The sequence below is a fragment of the Oncorhynchus mykiss genome, chromosome 6 (assembly GCF_013265735.2).
Source record: "Oncorhynchus mykiss isolate Arlee chromosome 6, USDA_OmykA_1.1, whole genome shotgun sequence".
Classification (NCBI taxonomy): Eukaryota; Metazoa; Chordata; class Actinopteri; order Salmoniformes; family Salmonidae; genus Oncorhynchus; species Oncorhynchus mykiss.
The window spans coordinates 30,040,997-30,067,910 of NC_048570.1; the positions used below are offsets into that span (position 1 = coordinate 30,040,997).

A 26,914-nucleotide genomic window follows, 5' to 3' on the forward strand; every position below is an offset into this window, starting at 1 on the left:
CCACTACATGGGCCAGCCGCAAAGTCAAAATTGACTATATATCCTAAGAATTCATGAAAACAAAAATGTGTTTTTTGGTCTTAATTTAAGGTTAGGGTTAGGTATAAGGTTAGCAGTGTGGTTAAGGTTAGGGTTAGGTTTAAAATCAGATTTTATGACTTTGTGGCTTTGCCGGCTAGTGACTACCCTGCAGAGCTGCCTCCAGTACATGAGTCATCCCAATAAATGTCAACCTGCTTAAATAATGCAGTTGGCTTTCCCGGCTTCTGTGTGTGTCTGCACACATACAGGCACATGCACACATGTACACTTCCTGTCTCTGTTTAATAAAATAACTCTAACAGATGGAGCAACTTGAGGATGGGCACACAAACATTTTTCTCGAGGCAAGCCGAAGTTGATAGCCCAAGTCTACACCCCTTCGTCTGTGATTGTTCAACAGTAGGGATTCTTTAATGACTTGTTTTGTCATTTAACGAGAGACTAATTGTTTTCATGCACATTTTTCACTTGAGAAATACAAACATCTTATTTAGATGTAAAATTGTGCGACTAAGATCCCCATGGCAAAAATGTAAAACATTTATGACAGATTTCTTGAGTTGTCTTAGATTAATTCAGACTATTTTGAGTAAGTGTAGACTGGTTACAGCATCTCAAAATGGACAACCAGTACTATTGCTGCTTTTTTTCTCATTTTTTCAACTGAAGGCCTTTTAAGGGAGTATACGAGCACACTCATTCGGCTAGGCGTCAGTAGACTGAAGCATGCTAACGCCTTCTGCCTGGCCCAGCCTCTCTCCTAGAGCTCAGTAGGTTTACAGTCAGCCTGGCCCAGCCTCCCTCCTACAGCCCAGTAGGTTTACAGTCAGCCTGGCCCAGCCTCCCTCCTACAGCCCAGTAGGTTTACAGTCAGCCTGGCCCAGCCTCCCTCCTACAGCCCAGTAGGTTTACTGTCAGCCTGGCCCAGCCTCCCTCCTACAGCCCAGTAGGTTTACAGTCGGCCTGGCCCAGCCTCCCTCCTACAGCCCAGTAGGTTTACAGTCAGCCTGGCCCAGACTCCCTCCTACAGCCCAGTAGGTTTACAGTCGGCCTGGCCCAGCCTCCCTCCTACAGCCCAGTAGGTTTACAGTCAGCCTGGCCCAGCCTCCCTCCTACAGCCCAGTAGGTTTACAGTCAGCCTGGCCCAGACTCCCTCCTACAGCCCAGTAGGTTTACAGTCAGCCTGGCCCAGCCTCCCTCCTTCAGCCCAGTAGGTTTACAGTCAGCCTGGCCCAGCCTCCCTCCTACAGCCCAGTAGGTTTACAGTCAGCCTGGCCCAGCCTCCCTCCTACAGCCCAGTAGGTTTACAGTCAGCCTGGCCCAGCCTCCCTCCTACAGCCCAGTAGGTTTACAGTCGGCCTGGCCCAGCCTCCCTCCTACAGCCCTGTAGGTTTACAGTCAGCCTGGCCCAGCCTCCCTCCTACAGCCCAGTAGGTTTACAGTCAGCCTGGCCCAGCCTCCCTCCTACAGCCCAGTAGGTTTACAGTCAGCCTGGCCCAGCCTCCCTCCTACAGCCCAGTAGGTTTACAGTCAGCCTGGCCCAGCCTCCCTCCTACAGCCCAGTAGGTTTACAGTCAGCCTGGCCCAGCCTCCCTCCTACAGCCCAGTAGGTTTACAGTCAGCCTGGCCCAGCCTCCCTCCTACAGCCCAGTAGGTTTACAGTAAGCCTGGCCCAGCCTCCCTCCTACAGCCCAGTAGGTTTAAGGTCAGCCTGGCCCAGCCTCCCTCCTACAGCCCAGTAGGTTTACAGTCGGCCTGGCCCAGCCTCCCTCCTACAGCCCAGTAGGTTTACAGTCAGCCTGGCCCAGACTCCCTCCTACAGCCCAGTAGGTTTACAGTCGGCCTGGCCCAGCCTCCCTCCTACAGCCCAGTAGGTTTACAGTCAGCCTGGCCCAGCCTCCCTCCTACAGCCCAGTAGGTTTACAGTCAGCCTGGCCCAGCCTCCCTCCTACAGCCCAGTAGATGTACAGTCAGCCTGGCCCAGCCTCCCTCCTACAGCCCAGTAGGTTTACAGTCAGCCTGGCCCAGACTCCCTCCTACAGCCCATTAGCTCTGCAACAGCTGGGAAGCTGTCTGTTTCTCATCCTCTGCTCCATTCTCAGGTGGTCCTCACTCTGTGCTTTATTGAAGTTAAATCACTTGTCGCCAAACTATAAAAGCTCATGTAAGCCCCACTGACCCCATGACTCCCCACCACACTCTGTAAGCTAAGCCACGGCCCACCTGCAGCAACAGCACAATGCTGCCTGGCTCTCACAGACATACTACTGACACTTCCTTCTGCTCATGCTCCATGAAATACATTTTGACTCATTAAAGTAGAATTCCATGTAACTTTGTGGTCTACGACTGATCAGAGATCAGGGATGAAATGTTCAAGATTGCAGGGGATTCTGCCGTGTGTGCTCAGCGGGGCAGGGGCGCCAGAACTCTGGCCTCGTGTAAACGCACATCTCTTAGCGAGCTTAAGAGTGGTTTAATTACAGAGGGCCAGAGGGCTACCATGCAAAGCAGGCTGGGGAGAAGAGAAGAGAAGAGGGTAGGGCCTGTTTCCCATGGAGAGACTGGGATGAACTTGAAGAGGCAGTTCCAGAGGGGCTTCGACTGCCCTGCCTGCCACAGTGGTTTGACTTTACAGGACAGAGGACACGGCGTGATATAAGCCGAATTCAATATAATTCCAATGCAAGAACTTCCCTAAATTGTGCCCCCGCACTGATTTCAACTGCCCCCTTAGTAACTTTATCCTGGTGCTGAGTCTGTCTCTTAGATGTGTGTGTCCCTGTGTGCTTGCTCTCCATTGCTGACACTCCTGCTCTTCCCCTCTGTGTGTGTGTGTGTGTAGCTGGATGGGACGATGGACCTGGATGAGCGGCGGCTGATCCGTTCAGCCATCAGAGAGCTGAGGAGGAGAGAGATAGAGGACATGGAGGCAGCCCTGGCCAGCAAACGCTTCCGGCACAAACGCCTCAACCAGAATGACGACAAAGAGAACCAGCTCACAAATAGGTGAGCCTCCTGAATCTGAATACACACACACACACACACACACACACACACACGCTTGCATACAGACCCATTATCCATGACAGATTGTAGCAGTCCAGATGAGCTGCCTGGAAACTCTGAGACAACAAGCACAGAAACCCAGATGCAGCACTCCCTCTCCTTCTCCAGGGAGGCATTCTGGGAAGTTGGGCCACAACAATGCAGATCTGGAAAAACCATGACAGGGAGTCCATAAAAAACAGGGGAGGTAGAAGAACTCATATGCAATATTTTGTTATGCAAATACACACCTGTGTAGGCATAACTTTTAATAAGTTGTGTGTACTGTATGTATTCTCATACATTTACTCATATTCCTAACAGTATCACTGTCATGTAGCCTACAGACGAATCCAGACACATTCTATTAGGCTACCAGCCATATCCCTGGAAGTAAAGACGTCAATACAGTCGTCTACGTGTTTTTTATTTCTTTTGTATTTCATTAGTCTTTATTGACCCGTTACAGCAGGCTTGAACGTTTTACCGGTTCAGCGATGCGCGGCCGCCAGAACCCGTCACGCCGCGCAGCCATAGCAGACGGAAAAACTGACGAGTCTGCAGTCGTTGCCTCCTGTCATCTGTTTTTTTTGTTTTTCATTACAACCCAATCAGAAACAAGACTAACAAGACAACAACATCCCTTCGTGTGCCAATCATCATCACCATTGTACTTTTTACCGGTTTTCATTGGGCTGTAATGGTAGTGAGGGAGTTCAGGCTGGAGTGTCTAGGCTGAACTCTGTGGGCCATGCTGGCTTGCTGCTCCTCTCTGCTAATTAATGACTGGCTCTACTACAGCAGCTTACTGCAGCCAGCCGGGAAGGGCCCCAGCAGACAACTGCTCCTAGTTGACTCGTGTTCTGGGCTGCAGATCCACAACATGAGGAGGAAGCTGGCCCTCCTACATCTCTGCTCCTACTGGATCACATTAGGGACAATGACTGTTAAATGGGATCCGTTTGCTGGGTAGTTGGATTACTTGGGTTACATAAATAACAGAGGTGCCCCTTTTTAAAACTGGAAGAATATGTCTATTTGCCACATGTATGCACATGTCCATAGAGGCTTGCGAGCACACACACACACACACACACACACACATACACACACACACACACACACACACAGCCTCCTGAAAGGAATATTATCCTTTTCTACTCACTGCGGGAATGTCAAATATTCTATTCCAAGTTCCACACATCCTCCAATTCCAATGAGGCGAGGAGAGAGGGAAAGAGAGGGGGAATGAGTCAGAGAGGAAGAAAAAAGAGGCAGAGAAATGGAGAGCTATATGAGGACAGAGAGGAGGAAGACGTTTTTGCCTGGCAATGTGCTTCTCTCTCCTTTACATGTCTATCATGCTGTCACTTTTTCTAGGCTGGATTTGGGAATCTTTTTCGCAGAAAAAAAAAAAGTTTTCTTCCCGGCCAAGAAAAACTGTCTGGCGTCTTGATTTACTCCAGGAGTGGAGCCAGTGAGGCACACAACACTGCAGGATGCCTCTGCATGTGGATTACACTGCCCTTCTGGCCACCTTAACACATGAGCAGGGTCAAGCATCACCAACTACCATGAAAGCAGCACTCTGATGTGTCAGTGTGTGTTTCTGTTTGTGTGTCTGTATCTCAGGTCAGATTTGGGTGACTCCCTAAACATGCTCTCTGTGAAACTACAAGCCATCCAGGACATGGAGGAACTGACTGGACTGGTGAGAACAGTGATGTACACCACACACATTACTTGTGAATTTACAGTTAGACATCATCAATATCAATCTTTCACAAATCTCTATGCACATACTGCCCTAGATTAGTAAATCAATTACAAGTCAGCCAGTCTCACTCATCTGTTTCTGCATCTCTCTATGTGGCCCTCTGAGTTTGTCTCCCCATCCACATGAATGGTTCTGAGCATTACTCTCCCTGTGTTGATGGCTGTCCTGTCTGTGTATTCCAGCTGCGCGGGGCCACTGAGTATGAGGAGAGGAAACTGATCAGAGCTGCCATCCGCCGCCTCCGAGACGAGGAGCAGCAGGGTGAGTACAGAGGAGGAGGAGGAGCTGGAGGTAGAGGAGGAAGAGAAGGAACAGAGATGGAGTTAGAGGAGGAGGAGAAGGAACAGAGAGGGAGGTAGAGATGGAGGAGAAGGAACAGAGATGGAGGTAGAGGAGGAGGAGAAGGAACAGAGATGGAGGTAGAGGAGGAGGAGAAGGAACAGAGATGGAGGTAGAGGAGGAGGAGAAGGAACAGAGATGGAGTTAGAGGAGGAGAAGGAACAGATGGACGTAGAGGAGGGGGAGTTGGAACAGAGATGGAGAAGGAATGGAGATGGAGGTAGAGGAGGAGGAGAAGGAACAGAGATGGAGGTAGAGGAGGAGGAGAAGGAACAGAGATGGAGGTAGAGGAGGAGGAGAAGGAACGGTGATGGAGGTAGAGGAGGAGGAGAAGGAACAGAGATGGAGGTAGAGGAGGAGGAGAAGGAACGGAGATGGAGGTAGAGGAGGAGGAGAAGGAACAGAGATGTAGGTAGAGGAGGAGGAGAAGGAACAGAGATGTAGGTAGAGGAGGAGGAGAAGGAACGGTGATGGAGGTAGAGGAGGAGGAGAAGGAACAGAGATGGAGGTAGAGGAGGAGGAGAAGGAACGGAGATGGAGGTAGAGGAGGAGGAGAAGGAACGGAGATGGAGGTAGAGGAGGAGGAGAAGGAACGGAGATGGAGGTAGAGGAGGAGGAGAAGGAACAGAGATTGAGGTAGAGGAGGAGGAGAAGGAATGGAGATGGAGGTAGAGGAGGAGGAGAAGGAACGGAGATGGAGGTAGAGGAGGAGGAGAAGGAACGGAGATGGAGGTAGAGGAGGAGGAGAAGGAACGGAGATTGAGGTAGAGGAGGAGGAGAAGGAACAGAGATGTAGGTAGAGGAGGAGAAGGAACAGAGATGAGGAGGAAGAGGAGAACACTTACAGTACACACATCTCTCCAGGGGGGCAGGCATACAGCACTCCCCTGCTACCTGATAAGTTGAAGGACATGTTAGGATACTACTTTATAATAATCCTGTCCCCTGTTGCCCAGAGGTTCTCCCTTTCTCTATTTTCACCCTCTTGTTCTCTGTCCTTCTCACCCTATCTGGCTTGTTCATTCAGTAGTAAGCTCCTGTCTTGACAAATAAACCACTTTAGCTTCTCCATAAGTGTGTCTCCTCAGCTCCCATTGGAGATTTGATAGGTTTGTATTGTCTCCCCCCTCATCAGTCAGTGTGTAACCAGTTGGATGTGGTGTGTGTTTCAGGTACAGGGCAGAAAAGGGGAACCACCGGCCGATGCCTGGAATCTGAGGGCCTGGATCTCCAAAACAGCCTGGGAGCAGGGGTGAGTGAGTGGGTGAGTGAGTGAGTGGGTGAGTGAGTGGGTGAGTGAGTGAGTGGGTGAGTGAGTGGGTGAGTGGGTGAGTGGGTGAGTGGGTGAGTGAGTGGGTGAGTGAGTGGGTGAGTGAGTGAGTGAGTGAGTGAGTGAGTGAGTGAGTGAGTGAGTGAGTGAGTGAGTGAGTGAGAGAGAGGAGGTGGCAAACAGGTTTGATTATGACAGCTGTATGATCTGACTGGCTGTCAATGCCTCAAACTTTTTTATATGAAGAGAGATCATGTTGCAACTTACACGTCAACTTTAATTAGCAGCACAGACTCAGTTGTGGTTGTTGAGTATATGTTTGCAGAGAACAGTGACCATTTTTTCTGCCACAATGAAGAATGCAGACAACAACAACACCCAGGCATGTGACTCCGTCAGACACTGTCTGTCTCATGACTGTGTCTTCTCTTCACCATGTTCCGAACACATAAACTGACAGACACGCAGGCGAGCTTGCGCCAAAGTGGCTGCCACGACGCAAGGAATGTATTTTCATTCTTCATACCTCATTCATTTCTGGCTAAGTACACCCAGAGACGGAGAGGAGAGGAGATTTGTTCAGGCTCTGGTGTTTGGTATAGGCAGTAAATCCTTTGTGATAAGAACACCCTGCGAGCCAGGCCTGTCATTCTACACACTACTGGTTACCCAGGCTGTCACTCTCCAAACTCTCACATCACACTGAAGGGAAATGATTATGTTTTGATTATGTGTGGCAACCAGAACTTGGGCGTGTCTGTGCGTGTCTATCTGTCCATCTGTGTGTTGGAGATTGTTGGGAAGAGGGATGGTAGTCTCTCTCCCATTCTATATTCCTCCTTCTCACCTCTCTTGTTTCCTTTTTCCCCCTTTCAGATTTTAGGCTTTGCATGTCAAAGCCCTTTACACATTTGGTTAGGAGAGGCCCCCTTGTGGTCATTGAAGTGAACTACTGTATTCGTAACCCTAATAGCTTAGGTTAATTTCAATATGACAGTTTCCTGTGAAAGCATTGCAGATTGACTGATGAGTTTATGTGCTGATAATGCTGAAAGACGTAATAGTAACAACGTAATCATTTTTCAGAAATGCTTGCCTGGGGCTAGATGCTATCTTATCACTGTTGCACGATCAGTTTGTCTGTACTCCCTGCTCTGTTTTCTAAAGACAGGATCTCTGTTGGGTAAAGTTAATTCCTATTGTATGCCGTCATTCCTGTAAGAATTGGGTTGGTGATGCGGGTTAGGCTGCATGCTCAGCCGGGAATCTGTACCAACATGAAAAAAATACTACAGTTTACTATAGAATACTACAGTACTCATTATAAAATCCTATAGTAAACTGTAGTATACTCTTGAATACTATACTACAAATTGTAGTATCCCTGGATCATGTTTAGTACTTACTATAGAATGTTAATACTACAGTATTATCTGCAAAAAAGCATTGTTGTAAATACTATAGTAATGTCCAGAAAAACACAAGAGTCCGTAAAAACACGACACTTTTAGTAGTGCTGAGCGATTGATTAGTGCTTCTTTTAGGTTAGTTCGATTTCAGTTTGATTATTAAAATGACTTTCATAAAACATTTCAGTTGTTTTGTATCAGACCTCAGGATAAGACCCAGATGCAGACAGTTTGAAAGTAGCAAAAGTGTATTACTAGAATGGGGCAGGTAGAGGTCAGTAATTCAGAGCAGAGTCTGAAAGGTACAGAACGGCAGGCAGGCTCAGGGTCAGGGCAGGCAGAGGTCAGTAATTCAGAGCAGAGTCTGAAAGGTACAGAACAGCAGGCAGGCTCAGGGTCAGGGCAGGCAGAGGGCAGTAATTCAGAGCAGAGTCTGAAAGGTACAGAACAGCAGGCAGGCTCAGGGTCAGGGCAGGCAGAGGGCAGTAATTCAGAGCAGAGTCTGAAAGGTACAGAACAGCAGGCAGGCTCAGGGTCAGGGCAGGCAGAGGTCAGTAATTCAGAGCAGAGTCTGAAAGGTACAGAACAGCAGGCAGGCTCAGGGTCAGGGCAGGCAGAGGTCAGTAATTCAGAGCAGAGTCTGAAAGGTACAGAACAGCAGGCAGGCTCAGGGTCAGGGCAGGCAGAGGGCAGTAATTCAGAGCAGAGTCTGAAAGGTACAGAACAGCAGGCAGGCTCAGGGTCAGGGCAGGCAGAGGGCAGTAATTCAGAGCAGAGTCTGAAAGGTACAGAACAGCAGGCAGGCTCAGGGTCAGGGCAGGCAGAGGTCAGTAATTCAGAGCAGAGTCTGAAAGGTACAGAACAGCAGGCAGGCTCAGGGTCAGGGCAGGCAGAGGGCAGTAATTCAGAGCAGAGTCTGAAAGGTACAGAACAGCAGGCAGGCTCTGGGTCAGGGCAGGCAGAGGTCAGTAATTCAGAGCAGAGTCTGAAAGGTACAGAACAGCAGGCAGGCTCAGGGTCAGGGCAGGCAGAGGTCAGTAATTCAGAGCAGAGTCTGAAAGGTACAGAACAGCAGGCAGGCTCAGGGTCAGGGCAGGCAGAGGGCAGTAATTCAGAGCAGAGTCTGAAAGGTACAGAACAGCAGGCAGGCTCAGGGTCAGGGCAGGCAGAGGTCAGTAATTCAGAGCAGAGTCTGAAAGGTACAGAACAGCAGGCAGGCTCAGGGTCAGGGCAGGCAGAGGTCAGTAATTCAGAGCAGAGTCTGAAAGGTACAGAACAGCAGGCAGGCTCAGGGTCAGGGCAGGCAGAGGGCAGTAATTCAGAGCAGAGTCTGAAAGGTACAGAACAGCAGGCAGGCTCAGGGTCAGGGCAGGCAGAGGGCAGTAATTCAGAGCAGAGTCTGAAAGGTACAGAACAGCAGGCAGGCTCAGGGTCAGGGCAGGCAGAGGTCAGTAATTCAGAGCAGAGTCTGAAAGGTACAGAACAGCAGGCAGGCTCAGGGTCAGGGCAGGCAGAGGGCAGTAATTCAGAGCAGAGTCTGAAAGGTACAGAACAGCAGGCAGGCTCTGGGTCAGGGCAGGCAGAGGTCAGTAATTCAGAGCAGAGTCTGAAAGGTACAGAACGGCAGGCAGGCTCAGGGCAGGCAGAATGGTCAAAACCAGGAAAATTAGAAAACAGGGACTAGAGAGAAAAACAGGAGTATTGGGGAAAACGCTGGTAGGCTTGATGAGACAAGACGAACTGGCAACAGACAAACAGAAAACACAGAAATAAATGCATAGGGGATAATGGGGAAAATGGGTGACACCTCGAGGCGGGTGAAGACCAGCACAAGACAGGTGAAACAGATCAGGGTGTGACAGTTTTGTATATTACATTTATTTTATTTGATTACTTTATTATTTTATTCCAAGTCATCATCTCATCTTTGCCTATGCTGTCTGACAAAATCACTATTTTGTAGTTCTTCAAAGTAAATAAGGCATACTTCTATGACTGCTGAATACCAACTATCAATCAAAGATCATGTATTTTCAGGTAGAGATACATCACGAAGCTTTTCTGTCCCTCTCGATTGCTCTTTCTCACTTCTCTCCGTGTCTGCTCCACACAGACCGGACAAGTAGGCGGGCGCACAATGGATTATGGCCATTGTAGGTAATTACCATGGTTTCTGCGCTAAACTATTTAGAATATTGGCCCGTTGGACTCTACAACTCCCTACTACATTGCACAGCTCGGGCTTGATCTGATTTATCTCTAGAGAAACTGCGCATCGAGCCCCCCCCCCAAAAACAAACAAAATGGAATTCAAATTATTGAACCGACGTTGGTCAGTTCCTTGTGGAAAAAATAACAGACATTTTGGTTAATCGCTCAGCACTAAACTATAGTAAATACTACAGTATTGAATTTGCATATACCCTGCCTATTCCCCTCCCCCATACTCCAATTTGTGCCACCCATAAATTAGAAACCTACATGCCAAGTATAGACTATATTGTGTTCCTTGCAGGTTATAGAAAAGAGCAGAAGCTCTGAACTCTCTGTTCAGACCCTACCTTCCTACAGGTTATAGAAAATGTACTATTTTAGTATTTGTCTGGTAGGTTTCCTGGTAGGCCTCCACTTCTATGTCAAAGATAATAAAACAAAAATACTACAGTGATGTCTGCAATAACAATAGAGTAAACACTACAGTATACTACATTTTGCTAAAACAATACATTACTATACTATTTAGAGGCTCCCGAGTGCCACAGCAGTCTAAGTCACTGCATCTCAGTGCTAAAGGTGTCACTACAGACACCCTGCTTCGAATCCGGGCTGTATCACAACCGACCGTGATTGGGAGTCCCATAAGGCGGCGCACAATTGGCCCAGCGTCTTCAGGGTTTGGTTAGTGTAGGCCGTCATTATAAATAAGAATATGCTCTTAACTTTTTTATTTTTTATATGCTAGTTCTCCTTTACTACAGTATTTAAACTATAGTTCATTGTAAATACTACAGTGTACTACAGTAAATCCTACAGTAAAAATCCTACAGTTTACTACAGTAAAGTCTGCAAAAACACTACAGTGAATACTATAGTATTTATACCATATTTGATTTATTCCATAGTATACTATAGTACGAAAAAAAGTATGGAAATGTATGAACTCAGTAATGTAAGTTGCTCTGGATAAGAGCGTCTGCTAAATGACTAAAATCTTAATGTAAAATGTAAAGTACTTGTGGCTATACAGTAACTACGATGTAGCAATGCTTAACGCTCTAGTAGTCTTGTGTTGCTTCCGAACCAAAGGCTTTAAGATTAGTTAGTCACCTTTTGTTCCTTCGTAAACTGAATTTATTTTAGGTCTGGTTTTGTTTGTCATATATTTTGGCAACATATACTGGATTTAGTATTGTGTGAAACTATGCAATTGTAAGATGTTGGAGGTAACAATTCAGACCACACATCTAGCAGATAAGAATTATTGGTTAGAACAATCTAGAAAGGTTGTATGATATACTCTGTATGTGTCTGTTCTTGTTCTTGGCTGTCTAGTTGTCAATGTTGGAGTGGGTCCCATATGCATTGGATATCTGAGCCAGTGTCTGTGTTTCTTTGAGTCTGTATGTTTGGATTCTGGCGTTCTAGTCAGGAAGAAGCAATAGCTTTTTTTCAGGTCATGTGGCACAATGCCTGCATCCTTTCAGGTGGAGGGTCTGACATGGCCCTCGTGCTGTCAGAGAGGGGCTACAGGTGGGGTGGATGGGGTGAGGTGATGGGGGCAGACAGACACATTCAGCCCACCAGCTGTGCTCCAGCAGTCTGTCTTGAGTCAGTCTGCTCTGTCTATAATGGGGCTGTAGCCAACAACAACAGCAGCAACTGGCAGCAGGGCTCCTTCCATACATCACAGGAGCGGATCTCTTTGAGCTGCAATCAATTGTCCCCAGGCAGATGGAGGCCCCAGATAATGGTCTATAGTTCACATAGATATACAGTACCAGTCAAAAGTTTGGACACACCTACTCATTCCAGGGTTTTTCTTTATTTCTACCATTTACTACATTGTAGAATAATAGTAAAGACATCAACACTATGAAATAACACATGGAATCATGTAGTAACCAAAAAAGTGTTAAACAAATCAAAATATATTTTATATTTGATATTCTTAAAAGTAGCCACCCTTTGCCTTGATGACAGCTTTGCACATGTTGGCATTCTCTCAACCGGCTTCATGAGGTAGTCACCTGGAATGCATTTCCATTAACAGGTGTTCCTTGTGGAATTTATTTCCTTCTTAATGCGTTTCAGCCAATCAGTCGTGTTGTGACAAGGTAGCTGTGGTATACAGAAGATAGCCTTATTTGGTAAAAGACCAAGTCCATATTATGGCAAGAACACCTCAAATAAGCAAAGAGAAATGACAGTCCAGCATTACTTTAAGACATGAATCTGGCTCACATGAGGACCGCCACAGGAAAGGAAGACTCAGAGATACCTCTGCTGCAGAGGATAAGTTCATTCAGTTATCAGCCTCAGAAATTGCAGGCCAAATAAATGCTTCACAGAGTTCAAGTAACAGACACATCTCAACATCAACTGTTCATAGGAGAATCCGGCCTTCATGGTCGAATTGCTGCAAAGAAACCACTACTAAAGGACAGCAATAAGAAGAATAGACTTGCTTGGGTGAAGAAACACAAGCAATGGACATTAGACAGGTGGAAATCTGTCCTTTGGCCTGATGAGTCCAAGTTCGAGATTTTTGGTTCCAACAGCCGTGTCTTTGTGAGACGCAGAGTAAGTGAACGGATTATCTCTGCATGTGTAGTTCCCACCGTGAAGCATGGAGGTGTGATGGTGTGGGGGTGCTTTGCTGGTGACACTGTCAGTGATTTATTTAGAATTCAAGGCATACTTAATCAGCATGGCTACCACAGCATTCTGCAGAAATACACCATCCCCTCTGGTGTAGGACAATGACCCAACACACCTTCAGGGTGTTTAAGGGCTATTTTACCAAGAAGGAGAGTGATGGAGTGCTGCATCCGATGACCTGGCCTCCACAATCACCCGACCTCAACCCAATTGAGATGGTTTGCAGCCAACAAGTGCTCAGCATATGTGGGAACTCCTTCAAGACTGTTGGAAAAGCATTCCAGGTGAAGCTGGTTGAGAGAATGCCAAGAGTGTGTAAAGCTGTTATCAAGGCAAAGGGTGGCTACTTTGAAGAATCTAAAATTCTAAATATATTTTGATTTGTTAAACACTTTTGGTTACTACATGATTCCATGTGTTATTTCATAGTTTTGATTTCTTCATTATTATTCTACAGTGTAGAAAATATTAAAAATGAAGAAAAACCCTTGAATGAGTAGGTGTGTCAACATTTGACTGGTACTGTATATATCTATGTGTGTGTGTGTGTGTGTGTGTGTGTGTGTGTGTGAGGTGTGTGTGTGTGTACATATATACTGTGTGTGTGTGTGTGTGTGTGTATACAGTGTGTGTGTGTATATATGTATACAGTACACACACACACAGAGCGAGAGAGAAAAGGTCTATGGCAGCAAACTAAAGACACACGGAGTGTAGTGATCAGCTGCTGACACATAGTGTATGTCAAACAGTGTATCTCCTTCAAATCTCACATTCAAATGAGAAATATGTATATACATGTTCAAGAATGGAGGGAGTTTTTATTTTATTTTGACTGTTGATGTAGGCTTAGTTTTTTGCCAGACACCAGTAGGCCTGCTAGTGGTTATTGATGACTATGTTTATAATGAATGTGCTTGAATTGAGAGAGGATAGCTGAGGTAACAGTTTCCATATGGTAAGGAAAGAGAAGTTTGCACACCTAGCAGCTCAAAAATGTAATTACATGTATGGGTGAAGGAATGTTAGCAAGAAAAAACAACTTTTTTGTGGGACAAAAAAAATTATATATATATTTTGGTATTCAGCAGTGCAGCTGTTTCATGCTAAATGTATCTTTTGTCTGAAGTAACATGCCAATTAAGGCAGTCTCAGTAATCACAAAAACAATGGAGTATACCTTGGTCAAAAGAGTGTGTCAAAAGTGAACTTGTCAACCAGGCAACCGGCTAACCTGTAAAGCCTGTCGGATGTTTCCCAGTCGAAACTGCATATTTTGTGATGTTTTTGTTAATTTTGGTGTTCGGCAGACTGCGACCACCTCTGCAAAAACCGTACAAATTAAATACAGATTTCTTGATTTATCTTAGCTTAATTCTGACTATTTTGAAGAAGTGTTACTGGCTATGTTGTTGCTACAGTGGCTCAATGGGGACCAACAACAGTAATAGTGCCATTTTTCAATTGAAGGTCTTTAGGGAGTATGCCTAGAGTTCTGCTAGGTGCAAACCGAACCTATGTATGCAGACGTCTTAAGGATTGCGATATTGAGAGGAAGGAGAGGGGGAGGGAGACTTAGAAGGAGCCCTGTAGAGACAGAAGGGGAGGGAAGGGAAGTGGAGGGAGTGGCCTGTTGGTGGGTGTGTGGGGTATGTAGGAGTGTGTGTGGTGACTGAGGGAGTGGAGAGGTAGAGTAGAGGATGTCATGACTGCTAGAGCGAGAGCAGAGCGTGAGAGAAGACAGACAGACAGGTAGCGGAGCCAGGGAAAGAAGGTAAATGACACATTCTAGTTCTTCCACTCTCACAGACCTAGTTCTCCTCTCTGAATACCTGTCCTTTTTTCAGACTTTGTTCCTCCTTATCAAATTCCATCTACTTCTCTTTACACAATTTGTGCCTGTTTCTTTTTGTTTCTCATTGCGCTGAGACCCGAGGAGCTGCCTCTAAGGTTTAACTGAGGTTTCATTTTGGGATAATTGGGCAGTCATTTAGACAGTTTCTATCAGATGGTTTCATAAATCCATAGTTAATAGTATACAGGTGTGTATTTTTGGTACATTGTTGCAACTTTACAAAATCATAATGTATCAGATCTGCCCCCATGGCCAGGTGTGTGTGTTGAATGGAGCAGGTGAGGTAGACCAGACTGGGGGCAGAGACGCTGTTTGTTTACTAATCTGATATGATCATAAATCTGTAATAAACTGAGACTAGCAGTTTATGATGACAAGCATAATGGTAAGTAAGATCTGCTGTAGTGAGAGGATGGATGATGGAGAAAGGGGAAAGAAACCGACACGCAAAGGGAGATAGATGGCAAAAATTGAGAGTTGGATGGAGGGAAACGGCTTTAACTGGACTTTGAATGATGTGTGGGTAAGTGAAAAACGGGTGTCACAATCGTCGTAATGAGTAGACCAAGGTGAATAGAGTTCCACATATTTAATAAACTGAAACGCACCAAACAATAAAGCATAAATGAAATGTGAAGCTACTGATGTGCACTCAGGCAACTCAATGTAGGCAAGATCCCACAAACACAAATGAGGAAATGGCTACCTAAATATGATCCCCAATCAGAGACAACGATAAACAGCTGTCTCTGATTGGGAACCATATCAGGCCAACGTAGACATACAAAAAACCTAGATGACCCACCCTTGTTACTTTCACTCCCCAACCAACATACAGAATAAACAGCTTACTATGGTCAGGGCGTGACAACGAGGCTTATGGGTATGTGATGCAGAAAGGATTGCTACTTCATTCCTGCTAATGTATTTCACTTACTGGAGGTCGGCCTTGTGTGTGGTTCCTCAGGCTTTGCCATGAAGTCATGGAAAAGGACCCTGTCAGACTTCCCTCAGAGAGCCATGGAGAGGAGAGCCTGACCTCATCGCATTCTGATCTCATTTGCACAATAATGGATTCTGCTTCCTTGGAAAATGTGTCCTTTCTAACCCAGGTAGCTGAAGTAATCCCTTGTTTAGCTGAGCTGCCTCTGCTCTGCTCTACTCTGGGTGGTGCAGTAATCCGTAGTAGTCTACCTCTGCTCCGTGCCTGTTTGTTCCGCCTGATTGTTGTTTCTGTGGCTCTGAGTGTTCAGATGAGTCCAGATGGCCCACGCCTTGACTGTGGTCAGGCCAAAGGACAGTTGTCATTTTTGTGCATTTACGGCCAGAGCTTTCACAATTAAAATCCTGACCGACCCAAACACTCGTGAACCCGTATGGTGAGGCCACGAGCACTACAGGAGAGAAGCTCAGCTCCGATTCTGAGGCCTAAGAGCTGATGAGGCCAGGGTGCTGCAGTGGGACTGCCTCGGTTCCACTCTGTCAGCTCTGCACTGTCAGCCTGGGCCAGAGGCCAGTGATGACAGTGTGGGATTGGCAACAGGTCCTGGGATGGGATTATTTTGGGTGTATTCATTAGTCGCAGACCATTGCAAAATGTTTGGTCTGTTTCATGTTTTGCAACGAAGACCGTTTACCTCTTACTAACAGAAGCAAACGGAATAAAACGGAACGAAACACGGAGGGACCTACCTGAATTTGTCCAATAGAAACGCAAAACGTTTTCCGTTTGGAGTAAACGGTTTCCGTTACAAAACGTTTTGCAACATACCAAACATTTTGCAAAGATCTGCAACTAATGAATACACCCCTGCTCTCTCTCTTTCTCTCTCAAACATCACTATCAATGCTTTCCTTCTTTCTGTCTCTGAGAAGTATGTTCCCTGTGGTATAAGGGAGCTGTGAAATGATCACTGTCTGGGTGTTTGTCTCCTGTTCGTGGCAGCTGAGGGGAGGAAAATGAAGAAGAGGGGTAGATGGGGGGGGGGGGGGGGTATTTCCAGCTGAAACGTCATTGTTTCCCCTCTGCTTCTTTGAATGAAGAACCTTCCTCAGGGAGAGAGTATTTTAAAGCAACTTCTCTCATTCTTCTACATTTTATCTCTTTGACATTTTCTCTGGATTAGCTATTCAGGCTTGGGGTGTTTTTTTTTGCTATAGTCACAATCTGGTCCTGGCTCATCAGACACAGGCTAACAAGTGATTAAGCTCTCTCCTTTTACATCTCCCTCCCTCTCTCGCTCTGGTGTGTTTGTGTGGTACCAGGCTTTGTGTTTGTTCACTCCCTCACCTTACATTCTCTCACTTCTCTCTGATCACAGCCTGATTTGATTGACTCTACTCACAAGGCTGTGATTTTTAACCTCCTCACTTCTGACACCTTTATCAGCCCCAGGATAACGTACATTAAGCAAATGTGCCGTGTTTGGTTAAAGATGGTGGATTTGAATCAAGTATGCTCCAGGCCTGTGTGTGTGTGTGTGTGTGTGTGTGTGTGTGTGTGTGTGTGTGTGTGTGTGTGTGTGTGTGTGTGTGTGTGTGTGTGTGTGTGTGTGTGTGTGTGTGTGTGTGTGTGTGTGTGTGTGTGTGTGTGTGTGTGTGTGTGTGTGTGTGTGTGTGTGTGTGTGTGTGTGTGTGTACATATATGTTTCGTTACACTGGGTATACATGTATTAGTAGTGGCACTCTGCTGTAATTCTGGCATTATGTTGTTTCAGGGCAGAGTATTTCTCATGATACCCGTTTATAGACCAGTGAACCAGACACAGATCTGGTTGGACTATTCTTGGATGCAATATGCCAAATACCTTGTGGTTGTAAAGAAAAACTGGGAAGTTATTTATATATTTCTAAATAAGTGTGTGTAGAAAGCCCATAAAACCACCCAATCCTTTTCCACACAGATGCACTTCAGTGGAGAGGTTTGGGGTGCACTGGAGGGAGAGTGTGGTTGTGTGTGTGTGTCCGTGCGTGTGTTGGCCTTGGTGTTTGTACAGCTGCTCCTCCTGTAGAGTCTCTCAAGGTCAGGCAGCAGGGGCCTACAGCAGTGGCAGCCTCTATATCGCTCCCTTTCTCTCTCCTTCTGTCTCCACCTCCCATTTCCTCTCCATATGCCGAAACGTTGTGCTCTCGATTCTACCGTCTCCCTCCTACTGTGTCTTTCCTCTCTCATTGCAGATTTTGAGGCCCTGTGTGTTTCTCATGTCTGGGCTGGCTGTGCAGTGTGTACTGCTCTGTCTGTACTGAGGATCAGATGTTACTGACACGGCAGCCCAAGGTGGAGGAGTGAGGGGTCAGAGAGGTCAGGCAGATGCTAACCCAACCCAGCAGAGTTCAATCATTACCCCCAACAGAAGGCCGTGTCCATACAGCTGGCTCACTAACTCCCTTGGTGTAGAATCCAGCTTCAAAGTATTATGGGATGGTTGATTTACCTGCCTGGCTCTTAGGGTGTGTTGTGCTACGCTGTCTCTCTCCCGGGGTGAACAGGGACAGGGTAGAGGCAGCCAACAGCTGTCTTATCATCTCATCTGTAGGCAGGGCCTCATCATGGCCTCTCTCTTTTGAGGAGCGTTTGACCCTGACACACAACACTGTTCTGATTGGCCTATACAGACAGAGGACTTTGTGCACCTGATGGTTCTACATATCTGATCAGACCACTGAGAGGGATGGGTTCAGCTCACTGTTGTGGCTGACTGACTGTGTTCTGTCTATGTCATACTGGCAGTGAAAATAACTAAATGCCCTCGTCTCGACACTGTTGTCTCTGCATTGATGCGATGATGTATTAAAAAGCACCAAGTGTCTCTGATTTACTGTTGTTTCTGCAGGACACAGAAAGGGAGAGCTTTGGTGAGCGAGAGAGAATCAAGTCACAGATCCGGGAGCTGCGCAGCCACCAGTCGCAGCAGGGCAGAGAGCTACATAGGACAGGTGAGCAACGTCAAAGACCATCTGAATGAGTGGTCGACTGTTCCTTTCCTCTCAGCCTGTCCATAGGTCCAACACACCCAACACACCACACACACACACACACACACACACACACACACACAGGTGCACACAGACACATACAGTTTATATGTTTCCTGCCATTTAAATCTCTGTTCTATATATGACATGCTTTTATGATAACGTTTGCATTAGTTTAAGGGTCAAGTTTGGATAGGCAATTTTACTTTACAACACAACATTGATTGAAATAATTTCTGGGATTTCCACACTTATGCACTTAGATGCAATTTCCTCTGGCCTGCAAGTGAAAATAGCCAGCCAATAGAGCCATACTGCTGTAGGGGAGTGGAGCTGAGGTGGTCGGTCGGTCACATTGGTTTAGCTCCTCCTTTTTATTTTGAGATTAGAGGCACCACAGTCATGGGACTAACACTCTGGTTTTGGGTGTGTAGTCATTTCATTAACCAATGTTAGCAAACACAGTGAATGCTTTACTGTAGGTGTGCTAGCTTCATCCATGACCTTTTGACTTGTACACCCACTCCCTACAAAAAGTGATCGAAATGTAAATGTTTAAATGAGAAAGGACCAATAAAGGGCTAGAGTGAAAGAGCAGGATATAGGAGAGAGGAATAGTTGAGTGAAGCATGCAGTAGAATAGATCATTTGTTTACGCCCATACTGATTTGAATGCCCGAATGTAAAGTGAGTATTTGTTGAACAAATATACCCGCTTCTAATACTTAAATCATTATAGGTGTCCCAAATAGCACCCTATTCCCTATATAGTGCACTACTTTTGACCCGAACCCTACAAGCCTATGAGAATAGGGTGCCATTTGGGACGCACCACATGTGGTCTGGCCTGCCCTTGGACCTCAGCATCCCACTCATCAGCCAGTGCCTGGTAGTAGTGGGGTTATGAGACGGAACAGGAATATCATCTGTTCAAGGGGGAACCCACAGCCAGTAGTGATACCTCTGCTATTTAAACCACATACCAGAACTAGAACAGAATCCTTTCTTGACATGGACCAAAAACACCCAGCTCTCCTTGCTCTGCCCTCGCCCTACAATTTGTACCGGGTTGAAGTCAGGGCCAGCAGCTGGCAGGAGCAGACCTCCACAGAGCAGAAGGATTGAGGGTAGGAGCTGTTTGAAATGGACGCCGATACACAAAGACACCGGAAGTTAGAGGCTGGGAACAAACAGGATAGGGTGGGGTGGGGTTCTGCCAGTGGCAAGGGGGGTGAGATGTCATTTTTAACAGATAGAAGGAGAGAAGTGGCTAGAAAGAGAGAACTTAACTTTGAAGATTAGGGGGGTACAATGGCACACACATACCTCTCTCTCCTTTTTCTCTCACACACACACACACACACACACACACACAAATATACAGCAGCATGTCTTGCACACATATACATGCTCACAGTCCACAGTGTTGGTGACAAGGCTGTGATTTAGGAAATTACCCGTTTGAGAGACATGGCACGTTCCACTGAGCCACTCTGAGTGACAGGGAGCCAGACTCCTCAAATTTGAACTTGTCACTGAAAAGACTGCTTTTGTTGTTGTTGCTATTTAAAGAAGGGTTAGAGGAGGGGGGCTCTCTGCTTTATGCATGAGTGTGGTTATTTAAAACCATTCTCCAAGAGCAGTAGGGGTTTTCCCAGAAACCCTCACAACAGGGCACAATGGACTGGACAAACATCATCCCTTTAACTTTAGTTCTCTTTTCATTTGAGTTGACTGGGGCCTTCATTAGATCACGTGGTCTATTTTATAGGGCCTCGTGAGAAAGGCAGCCATGTTGTGATTTTTGAAGTGAATGCCTATAATAAGCACGTTTCTTATTCAACCCCAGTCAATAACTATTTAATCAACCAATCAAGTGAACCTCATCCTGCTCCTGGCTCTGGGAGGCCTTTCGAGGGTCTTGAAAAGGCTGCGGAGGCTGTGGACGTCTTAGGCCAGAATGGGGCTTTCCCTCACTGATTTGGTTTGTAAATGACAGACCTGCACGCTTTGTGAACTCTGGATCGAACACATGGCTAGGGTATGCAGAGATGTGTTATCATACAATGATGTGTCTCTTGTAAGGACACTGTGATTTTCCACTCTGTCGGTGTCTTTTACGCAGCTTGTCTGTGGTCTCTGTACAGCCACCCAATGTTAAAGGCACTGAGCAGTGAGCATCACAAGGTAAGAGGTAGGTTGAGAGAGCGAGAGACGGAGTGAGATACTCTGGATCTAGGAGGGGTAGGATGTGGGCACTGCAGTGTTGTTTGGAGTGTGGTTTCCTGATGAATGGAGGAGGAATGGAGGATGTGGGATAGGGACCGGGGGAGGGGAAGTACTTATCCTAGTCTCTATTTCACCCCCCCCCCCCCCCCCCCCCACTTCCCCCTACACTTCCTACTGCTCGGTTACCACCTACTGTTGTGGCGCTTTCTCTCTCACATACGCACACGCACACGTAGACATCTGGTCCAGGAATTGAGTCAGACCTGGAGGAAATGCCTACATCCCATTATGTCTCCATGTGTCTCCTCTCGTATACCCAGTGACGCTCACATGTCTCTCCCACGCTCTTGGGGATTTGGCATATGCAGAAACCTTTCATATCCATCAGCAATCCACAAGTTCTCCAGCAACCAACCTCTCACGTGACCCCACATTCCATCTTTTTTTATGTTTGGTCAGAGAAACAAAAAAAATGCAAGAACAGAATTGTACAGAGCAGAGTTGTATTTCCATAGTGTTCCTCTGCACTATAATCAAATCAAATGTTATTGGTCACATACATATGGTTAGCAGATGTTAATGCGGCTGTAGCGAAATGCTTGTGCTTCTAGTTCCGACAGTGCAGTACAGGAGAGGGCTGAGAATGCGTCCTTGTGGGGCCTCAGTGTTGAGGATCAGCAGGGTACCTTCACCATCTGGAGCGGCCGTCAGAAAGTCCAGGACCCAGTTGCACATGGCAGTGTCGAGACCCAGGGTCTCGAGCTTAATGACGAGTTTGGAGGGTACTATGGTGTTGAATGCTAAGTTGTAGTCAAAGAACAGCATTCTTACATAAGTATTCCTCTTGTCCAGATGGGAAAGGGCAGTGTGATTTACGATTGCGTTGTCTGTGGACCTATTTGGGCGGTAAGCAAATTGGAGTGGGTCTAGGATGTCAGGTAGGGTGGAGGTGATATGATCCTTGACTAGTCTCTCAAAGCACGTCATGATGACAGAAGTGAGTGCTACGGGAGGCGATAGTCATTTAGTTCAGTTACTTTAGCTTTCTTGGGAACAGGAACAATGGTAGCCATCTTGAAGCATGTGGGGACAACAGACTGGGATAGGGATCGATTGAATATGTCCGTAAACACACCAGCCAGCTGGTCTGTGCATGCTCTGAGGACTCGGCTAGGGATGCCGTCTGGGCCGGCAGCCTTGCGAGGGTTAAAACGTTTAAATGTTTTACTCACGTTGGCCACGGAGAAGGAGTGCCCACAGGCTTTGGTAGCGGGCTGTGTCAGTTGCACTGTATTGTCCTCAAAGCGAGCAAAGAAGTTGTTTAATTTGTCTTGGAGCAAGATGTCGATGTCTGCGACGGAGTTGATTTTTGAAATCCGTGATTGACTATAGACCCTACCCCATACGTCTCGTGTTTGAGACGTTGAATTGCAACTCTACTTTGTCTCTATACTGATGCTTTGCTTGTTTGATTGCCTTGCGGAGGGAAAAACGACACGGTTTGTATTCGGTCATGTTTCCAGTCGCCTCGCCACAATTAAAAGCGGTAGTTTGCCCTTTCAGCTTTGTGTGAATGCTGCCATTAATCAACGGTTTCTGGTTAGGGAAGGTTTTAATAGTCACAGTGGGTAAAACATCTCTGATGCACTTGCTAATAAACTCACTCACAGAGTCAGCGTATGCGTCAATGTTATTGTCTGAGGTTACCCGGAACATATCCCAGTCCATGTGATCAAAGCAATCTTGAAGCGTGGAATCCGATTGGTCAGACCAGTGTTGGAAAGACCTGAGCACCGGCGTTTCCTGTTTTAGTTTCTGCCTATAGGATGGGAGCAACAAAATGGAGTCATGGTCAGATTTGCCGAAGGGAGGGCGGGGGAAGGCTTTATATGCATAGAATTCGATATGCTGATAGAATTTAGGAAGCCTTGTTCTCTGATTAGCTTTGTAAAATCCTCAGCTACAATAAATGCAGCCTCAAGATATATGGTTTGCAGTTTACATGGAGTCCAGTTCTCTCAGGGCCGTAGAGGTATCTACTTAGGGGAGGGGGGGGGGGGTGTATGCACGGCTGTGACTATAATCGAAGAGAATTCTCTTGGGAGATAATGTGGACGGCATTTGATTGTAAGGAATTCTAAGGTCCGGTGAACAAAAGGCCTTAAGTTCCTGTATGCTGTTATGATTACACCCTGAGTCGTTAATCATAAGGCATACACCCCCGCCCTTCTTACCAGAAAGATGTTTGTTTCTGTTGGCGCGGTGCATGAAGACACCTGGTGGCCGTACCGACTCTGACAACATGTCCCGAGTGAGCCATGTTTCCGTGAAACAGAGAATGTTACAATCTCTGATGTCTCTCTGGAAGGCAACTCGTGCCATATTTTCACCCACCTTGTTTTCTAGAGATTGGACATTGGGGAATAATATACTCGAAAGCCGTGGATGGTGTGCTCGCCTTCTAAGTCTGACCAGTAGGCCGCTCCGTGTGCCTCTCCTTCGGCGACCGCGTTGTTTTGGGTCGGCCTCTGAGATTATATCCCATGTCCAGAGTGGAGGTCCGAACAAAGGACCCGCTTCAGGAAAGACGTAATGTTCGTAATGATGGTAAATTGACGTCGCTTTTATATCCAATAGTTCTTCCTGGCTGTATATAATAACACTTGAGATTTTTTGGGCTAACAATGTAAGAAATAATACATAAAAAAGCAAATTACTGCATAGTTTCCTAAGGACCTGAAGCGAGGTGACCATCTCTGTCGGCGCCATCTTGCTCTCCAACTAGATCATGGGTATGTTCCACTGTGTCCACTCACTGTATTGTGGTGGTTGTGTTCCGTAGGCTCCAACACAGGCATGGTTCTAGTTCTGGACCCCCTGGTGAGAAAAGAGGTCTCCGGCCCTCTGCTGAACCACCCAAAGATCTGGGACCCTGTGACATCATCAGAGGTGGATGTGGTCCTGTCCCACCGCCAGTGCTCTGACTCGACATCCTCGGACCACACCCTGGCTTCCAGGCCACGTCTCGACTCAGGAGCCTCAGAGAAGAGCCTTGGTCTGGGCTCAGCCTTCAGAACCAGGATGGACTCAGGAGCGTCAGAAAATAGCCTGGGTCTGGGCTCAGCCTTCAGGACAAGGGTGGACTCAGGAGCCTCAGAAAAGAGCCTTGGTCTGGGCTCAGCCTTCAGAACCAGGGTGGACTCAGGAGCGTCAGAAAAGAGCCTGGGTCTGGGCTCAGCCTTCAGGACCAGGGTGGACTCAGGAGCGTCAGAAAAGAGCCTGGGTCTGGGCTCAGCCTTCAGGACCAGGGTGGACTCAGGATCGTCAGACAGAAGCCAGTGTTCAGTCCACAGAGGCAGACTGGACTCTGGGGCCTCCGAGTCCCGCTTCAGACCGAGACTAGACTCTGGCACATCAGACTCCAGCACGGGACCGCCAGCCCCTCTAGGCTCTGAGACCTCTGACAGTGCAGGGCTGCTGTCACGGAAACGACTGGACTCTGGGACTTCTGACCTGAGCGTGGGTGTCTCTTCTGTTGAGCGGGGCCGTGTGGAAGAGCCAGAGGTGACCATGAGTAGCTCCTCCTCCAGCACACATTCAGAGGCTGAGAGCACCAACCACCATTCAGCCCAACCCCGCCAAGACCGCTCCACTACCAACTGTGATCAGCCTGATGGGGCCGTCCCATCCAGGAAAGCCTCAGACTCCCACAGTACCTTGCTCAATGGCAGTTCCAAGGGAAAAGGAGACATCCAGGAACAGAAGGTACACTCTTGTTTAATCTTCCAGTGTGATGCTTGCTGGTATGATCTGATGTGTCTCTAGGTAGAACAGGAGAATATGTGGGTATATGTACACCACTAGAGGGGGATGTTGAGCAATGATGATGAGGCTACAATGTTCGCTCACTCTCCTAGTGTCCCTCTCCTACACCTCTCTGATTCAGAGGGCTTGGGTTAAATGTGGACGACACATTTCAGTTGAATGCATTCAGTTGTGCGACTGACTAGGTATCCCGTTTCCCTTTCCTTCCATCCCGCCCTCTATTTTGAAACACCAGTTCTCAGTACCTTCATCACGTCGGCAACTATAAACATCTCATCTTTCTCTGTATGTTTTTAATAGCTTTGTTAAGCTATGGTTAATTTGCTACTCAAATAAACCCAGCACCTCAGAGCCGGGCCCAAGTCCTTTATTGTGCTCAACTGGTTCTGGTTCCCCTCAGATCTGTCTCCCTCACCTGCTGTCAGAGGGAGAGCCGCTGGGGCTGGCTAGAAACAGCCAAACACACAGGCAGGAGAATGCTGCAGCATTCTGAGTCTCTCTATTGTTTGCTCAAAGCTCTCATCAGGGACTTGGGTCACCATGACACCACGTCATCGCCCTTATCGGGAGTGTTTACCCAACATAGGCTACAGGCTCTTTTATAGGGCCCTGCAATATAATATGCTTATGTTCTGTATGTTCACATTACGCTGTGGACGTTCAGGCACATCGTGGCCCCATGGCCCCTTGATCAGCCCAAAAAAGAACAGAGACACAAACTTGTCTCCCTCGCTCTAAACACTGTTACATAATGCAAACACTACCCTGGTCACCTGTATGCGTGTGCATGTGGTTGCCACTATGACCAGTTTGATCCTCTATGCCCCCAGTGCCTTGTGCCATCCCATGGATCTGCACTATTGCCCTGTGATGCTTTACTGTGTTTTGTTTTATTTTCATCTAAACTCTTTCTCTCTCTCTCTCATTTTCAGGTCAGAGATACTTTATTCACTACTCTCAGCAAAGCAAGCGATGCAGGTGAGCATGTTTACAGATAAAAAAACGAATCTATGTGTGTACAGTGCCTTTAGAAAGTATTCCTACCCCTTGACTTAATTGACACTTTGTTGTTGCAACCTGAATTCAAAATGGATCAAATATATTGTTGTCACCCATTTACACCCAATACCCCATCATGCCAAAGTGAAAACATGTTTTTAGAAATATTCGCTTATTGAAAATGAAATACCGAAATTTCTCATTTAAATACTGTTCCTATCCACACGCCTTTGACAGTCCAAATTGAGCTGCATCCAATTTCCTTTGATCACCCTTGAGATGTCACTACAACTTGAGTCCACCTGTGGCCAATTCACTTGTTTGGACATGATTTAGAAAGAAACACACCTGTCTATATAACGTCCCAATGTTGACAGTGCATGTCAGAGCAGAAACTATACCATGAAGTCCAAATAACTGTCCGTAGAGCTCCAAGATATTATTGTGATGAGGCGTATATCTGGGGAAGGGTATAAAACAATTTCTAGAGTGTTGACAGTTTCCAAGAGCACAGTGGTCTCCATCATTGGGACATAAAAAAATAAGGAGCTACTAGTCTATGCCTAGAGCTGAGGAAACGGGAAAGAATGACCTTTGTCAGGGAGGTGACCAAGAACCCAATGACCTCTGGTGTAGTCAGTTTCTATATTTCTTTGGTTATGCAAATATTTGTTTATTATACAACGGGTGGGTCTAATCCTCAATACGGAATGGTTTAACCTCTCTGGTACAAGTGGGACGATAGTGTCCCACCTCGACAACAGCCGGTGAAATTGCAGGGCACCAAATTCAAAACAACAGAAATCCCAGAATTAAAATTCCTCAAACATACAAGTATTATACAGCATTTTAAAGATAAACCTCTTGTAAATCCAACCACAGTGTCCGATTTCAAAAAGGCTTTATGGAGAACGCACACCATGAGATTATGTTAGGTCAGCACCTTGTCACAGGAAACCCTACAGCCATTTTCCAGCCAAGGAGAGGGCTCACAAAAGTCAGAAATAGCGATTAAATTAATCACTAACCTTTGATGATCTTCATCAGATGGCACTCACAGGACTTCATGTTACACACTAAATGTGTGTTTTTTTTCGATAAAGTTAATCTTTATGTCCAAAAACCTCAGTTGAAATTGGTGCATTATGTACAGTAATCATTGTCTCAAACAAACATCCGGTGAAAATGCAGAGAGCCACATCAAATGACAGAAATAGTCATCATAAACATTGATTAAAGATAGAAGTGTTTAACATACATTTAAAGAT

General features: G+C 46.5%; 1 protein-coding gene across 7 annotated transcripts in view; it reads left to right on the top strand.

Annotated features, from left to right (window-relative positions):
- Positions 1-26,914, top strand: part of LOC110526722 (smoothelin) — an 86,330-nt gene that overhangs the window by 23,440 nt on the left and 35,976 nt on the right. For 6 of the 7 annotated variants that reach the window (XR_005052058.1, XM_036979815.1, XM_036979812.1 and 3 more), the window contains exons 2-8: positions 2,888-3,051; positions 4,723-4,801; positions 5,050-5,128; positions 6,379-6,458; positions 18,452-18,554; positions 23,665-24,587; positions 25,580-25,625. Coding sequence is in view for 6 of the 7 variants with exons in the window: in XM_036979815.1 (XP_036835710.1) it covers positions 2,888-3,051; positions 4,723-4,801; positions 5,050-5,128; positions 6,379-6,458; positions 18,452-18,554; positions 23,665-24,587; positions 25,580-25,625 (1,474 nt within the window). In the remaining variant the exon portion in view is untranslated. Of the gene's footprint in view, positions 1-2,887; positions 3,052-4,722; positions 4,802-5,049; positions 5,129-6,378; positions 6,459-14,398; positions 14,538-18,451; positions 18,555-23,664; positions 24,588-25,579; positions 25,626-26,914 lie in introns of those variants that run through there. The other variant, XM_036979814.1, reaches the window with a different exon arrangement.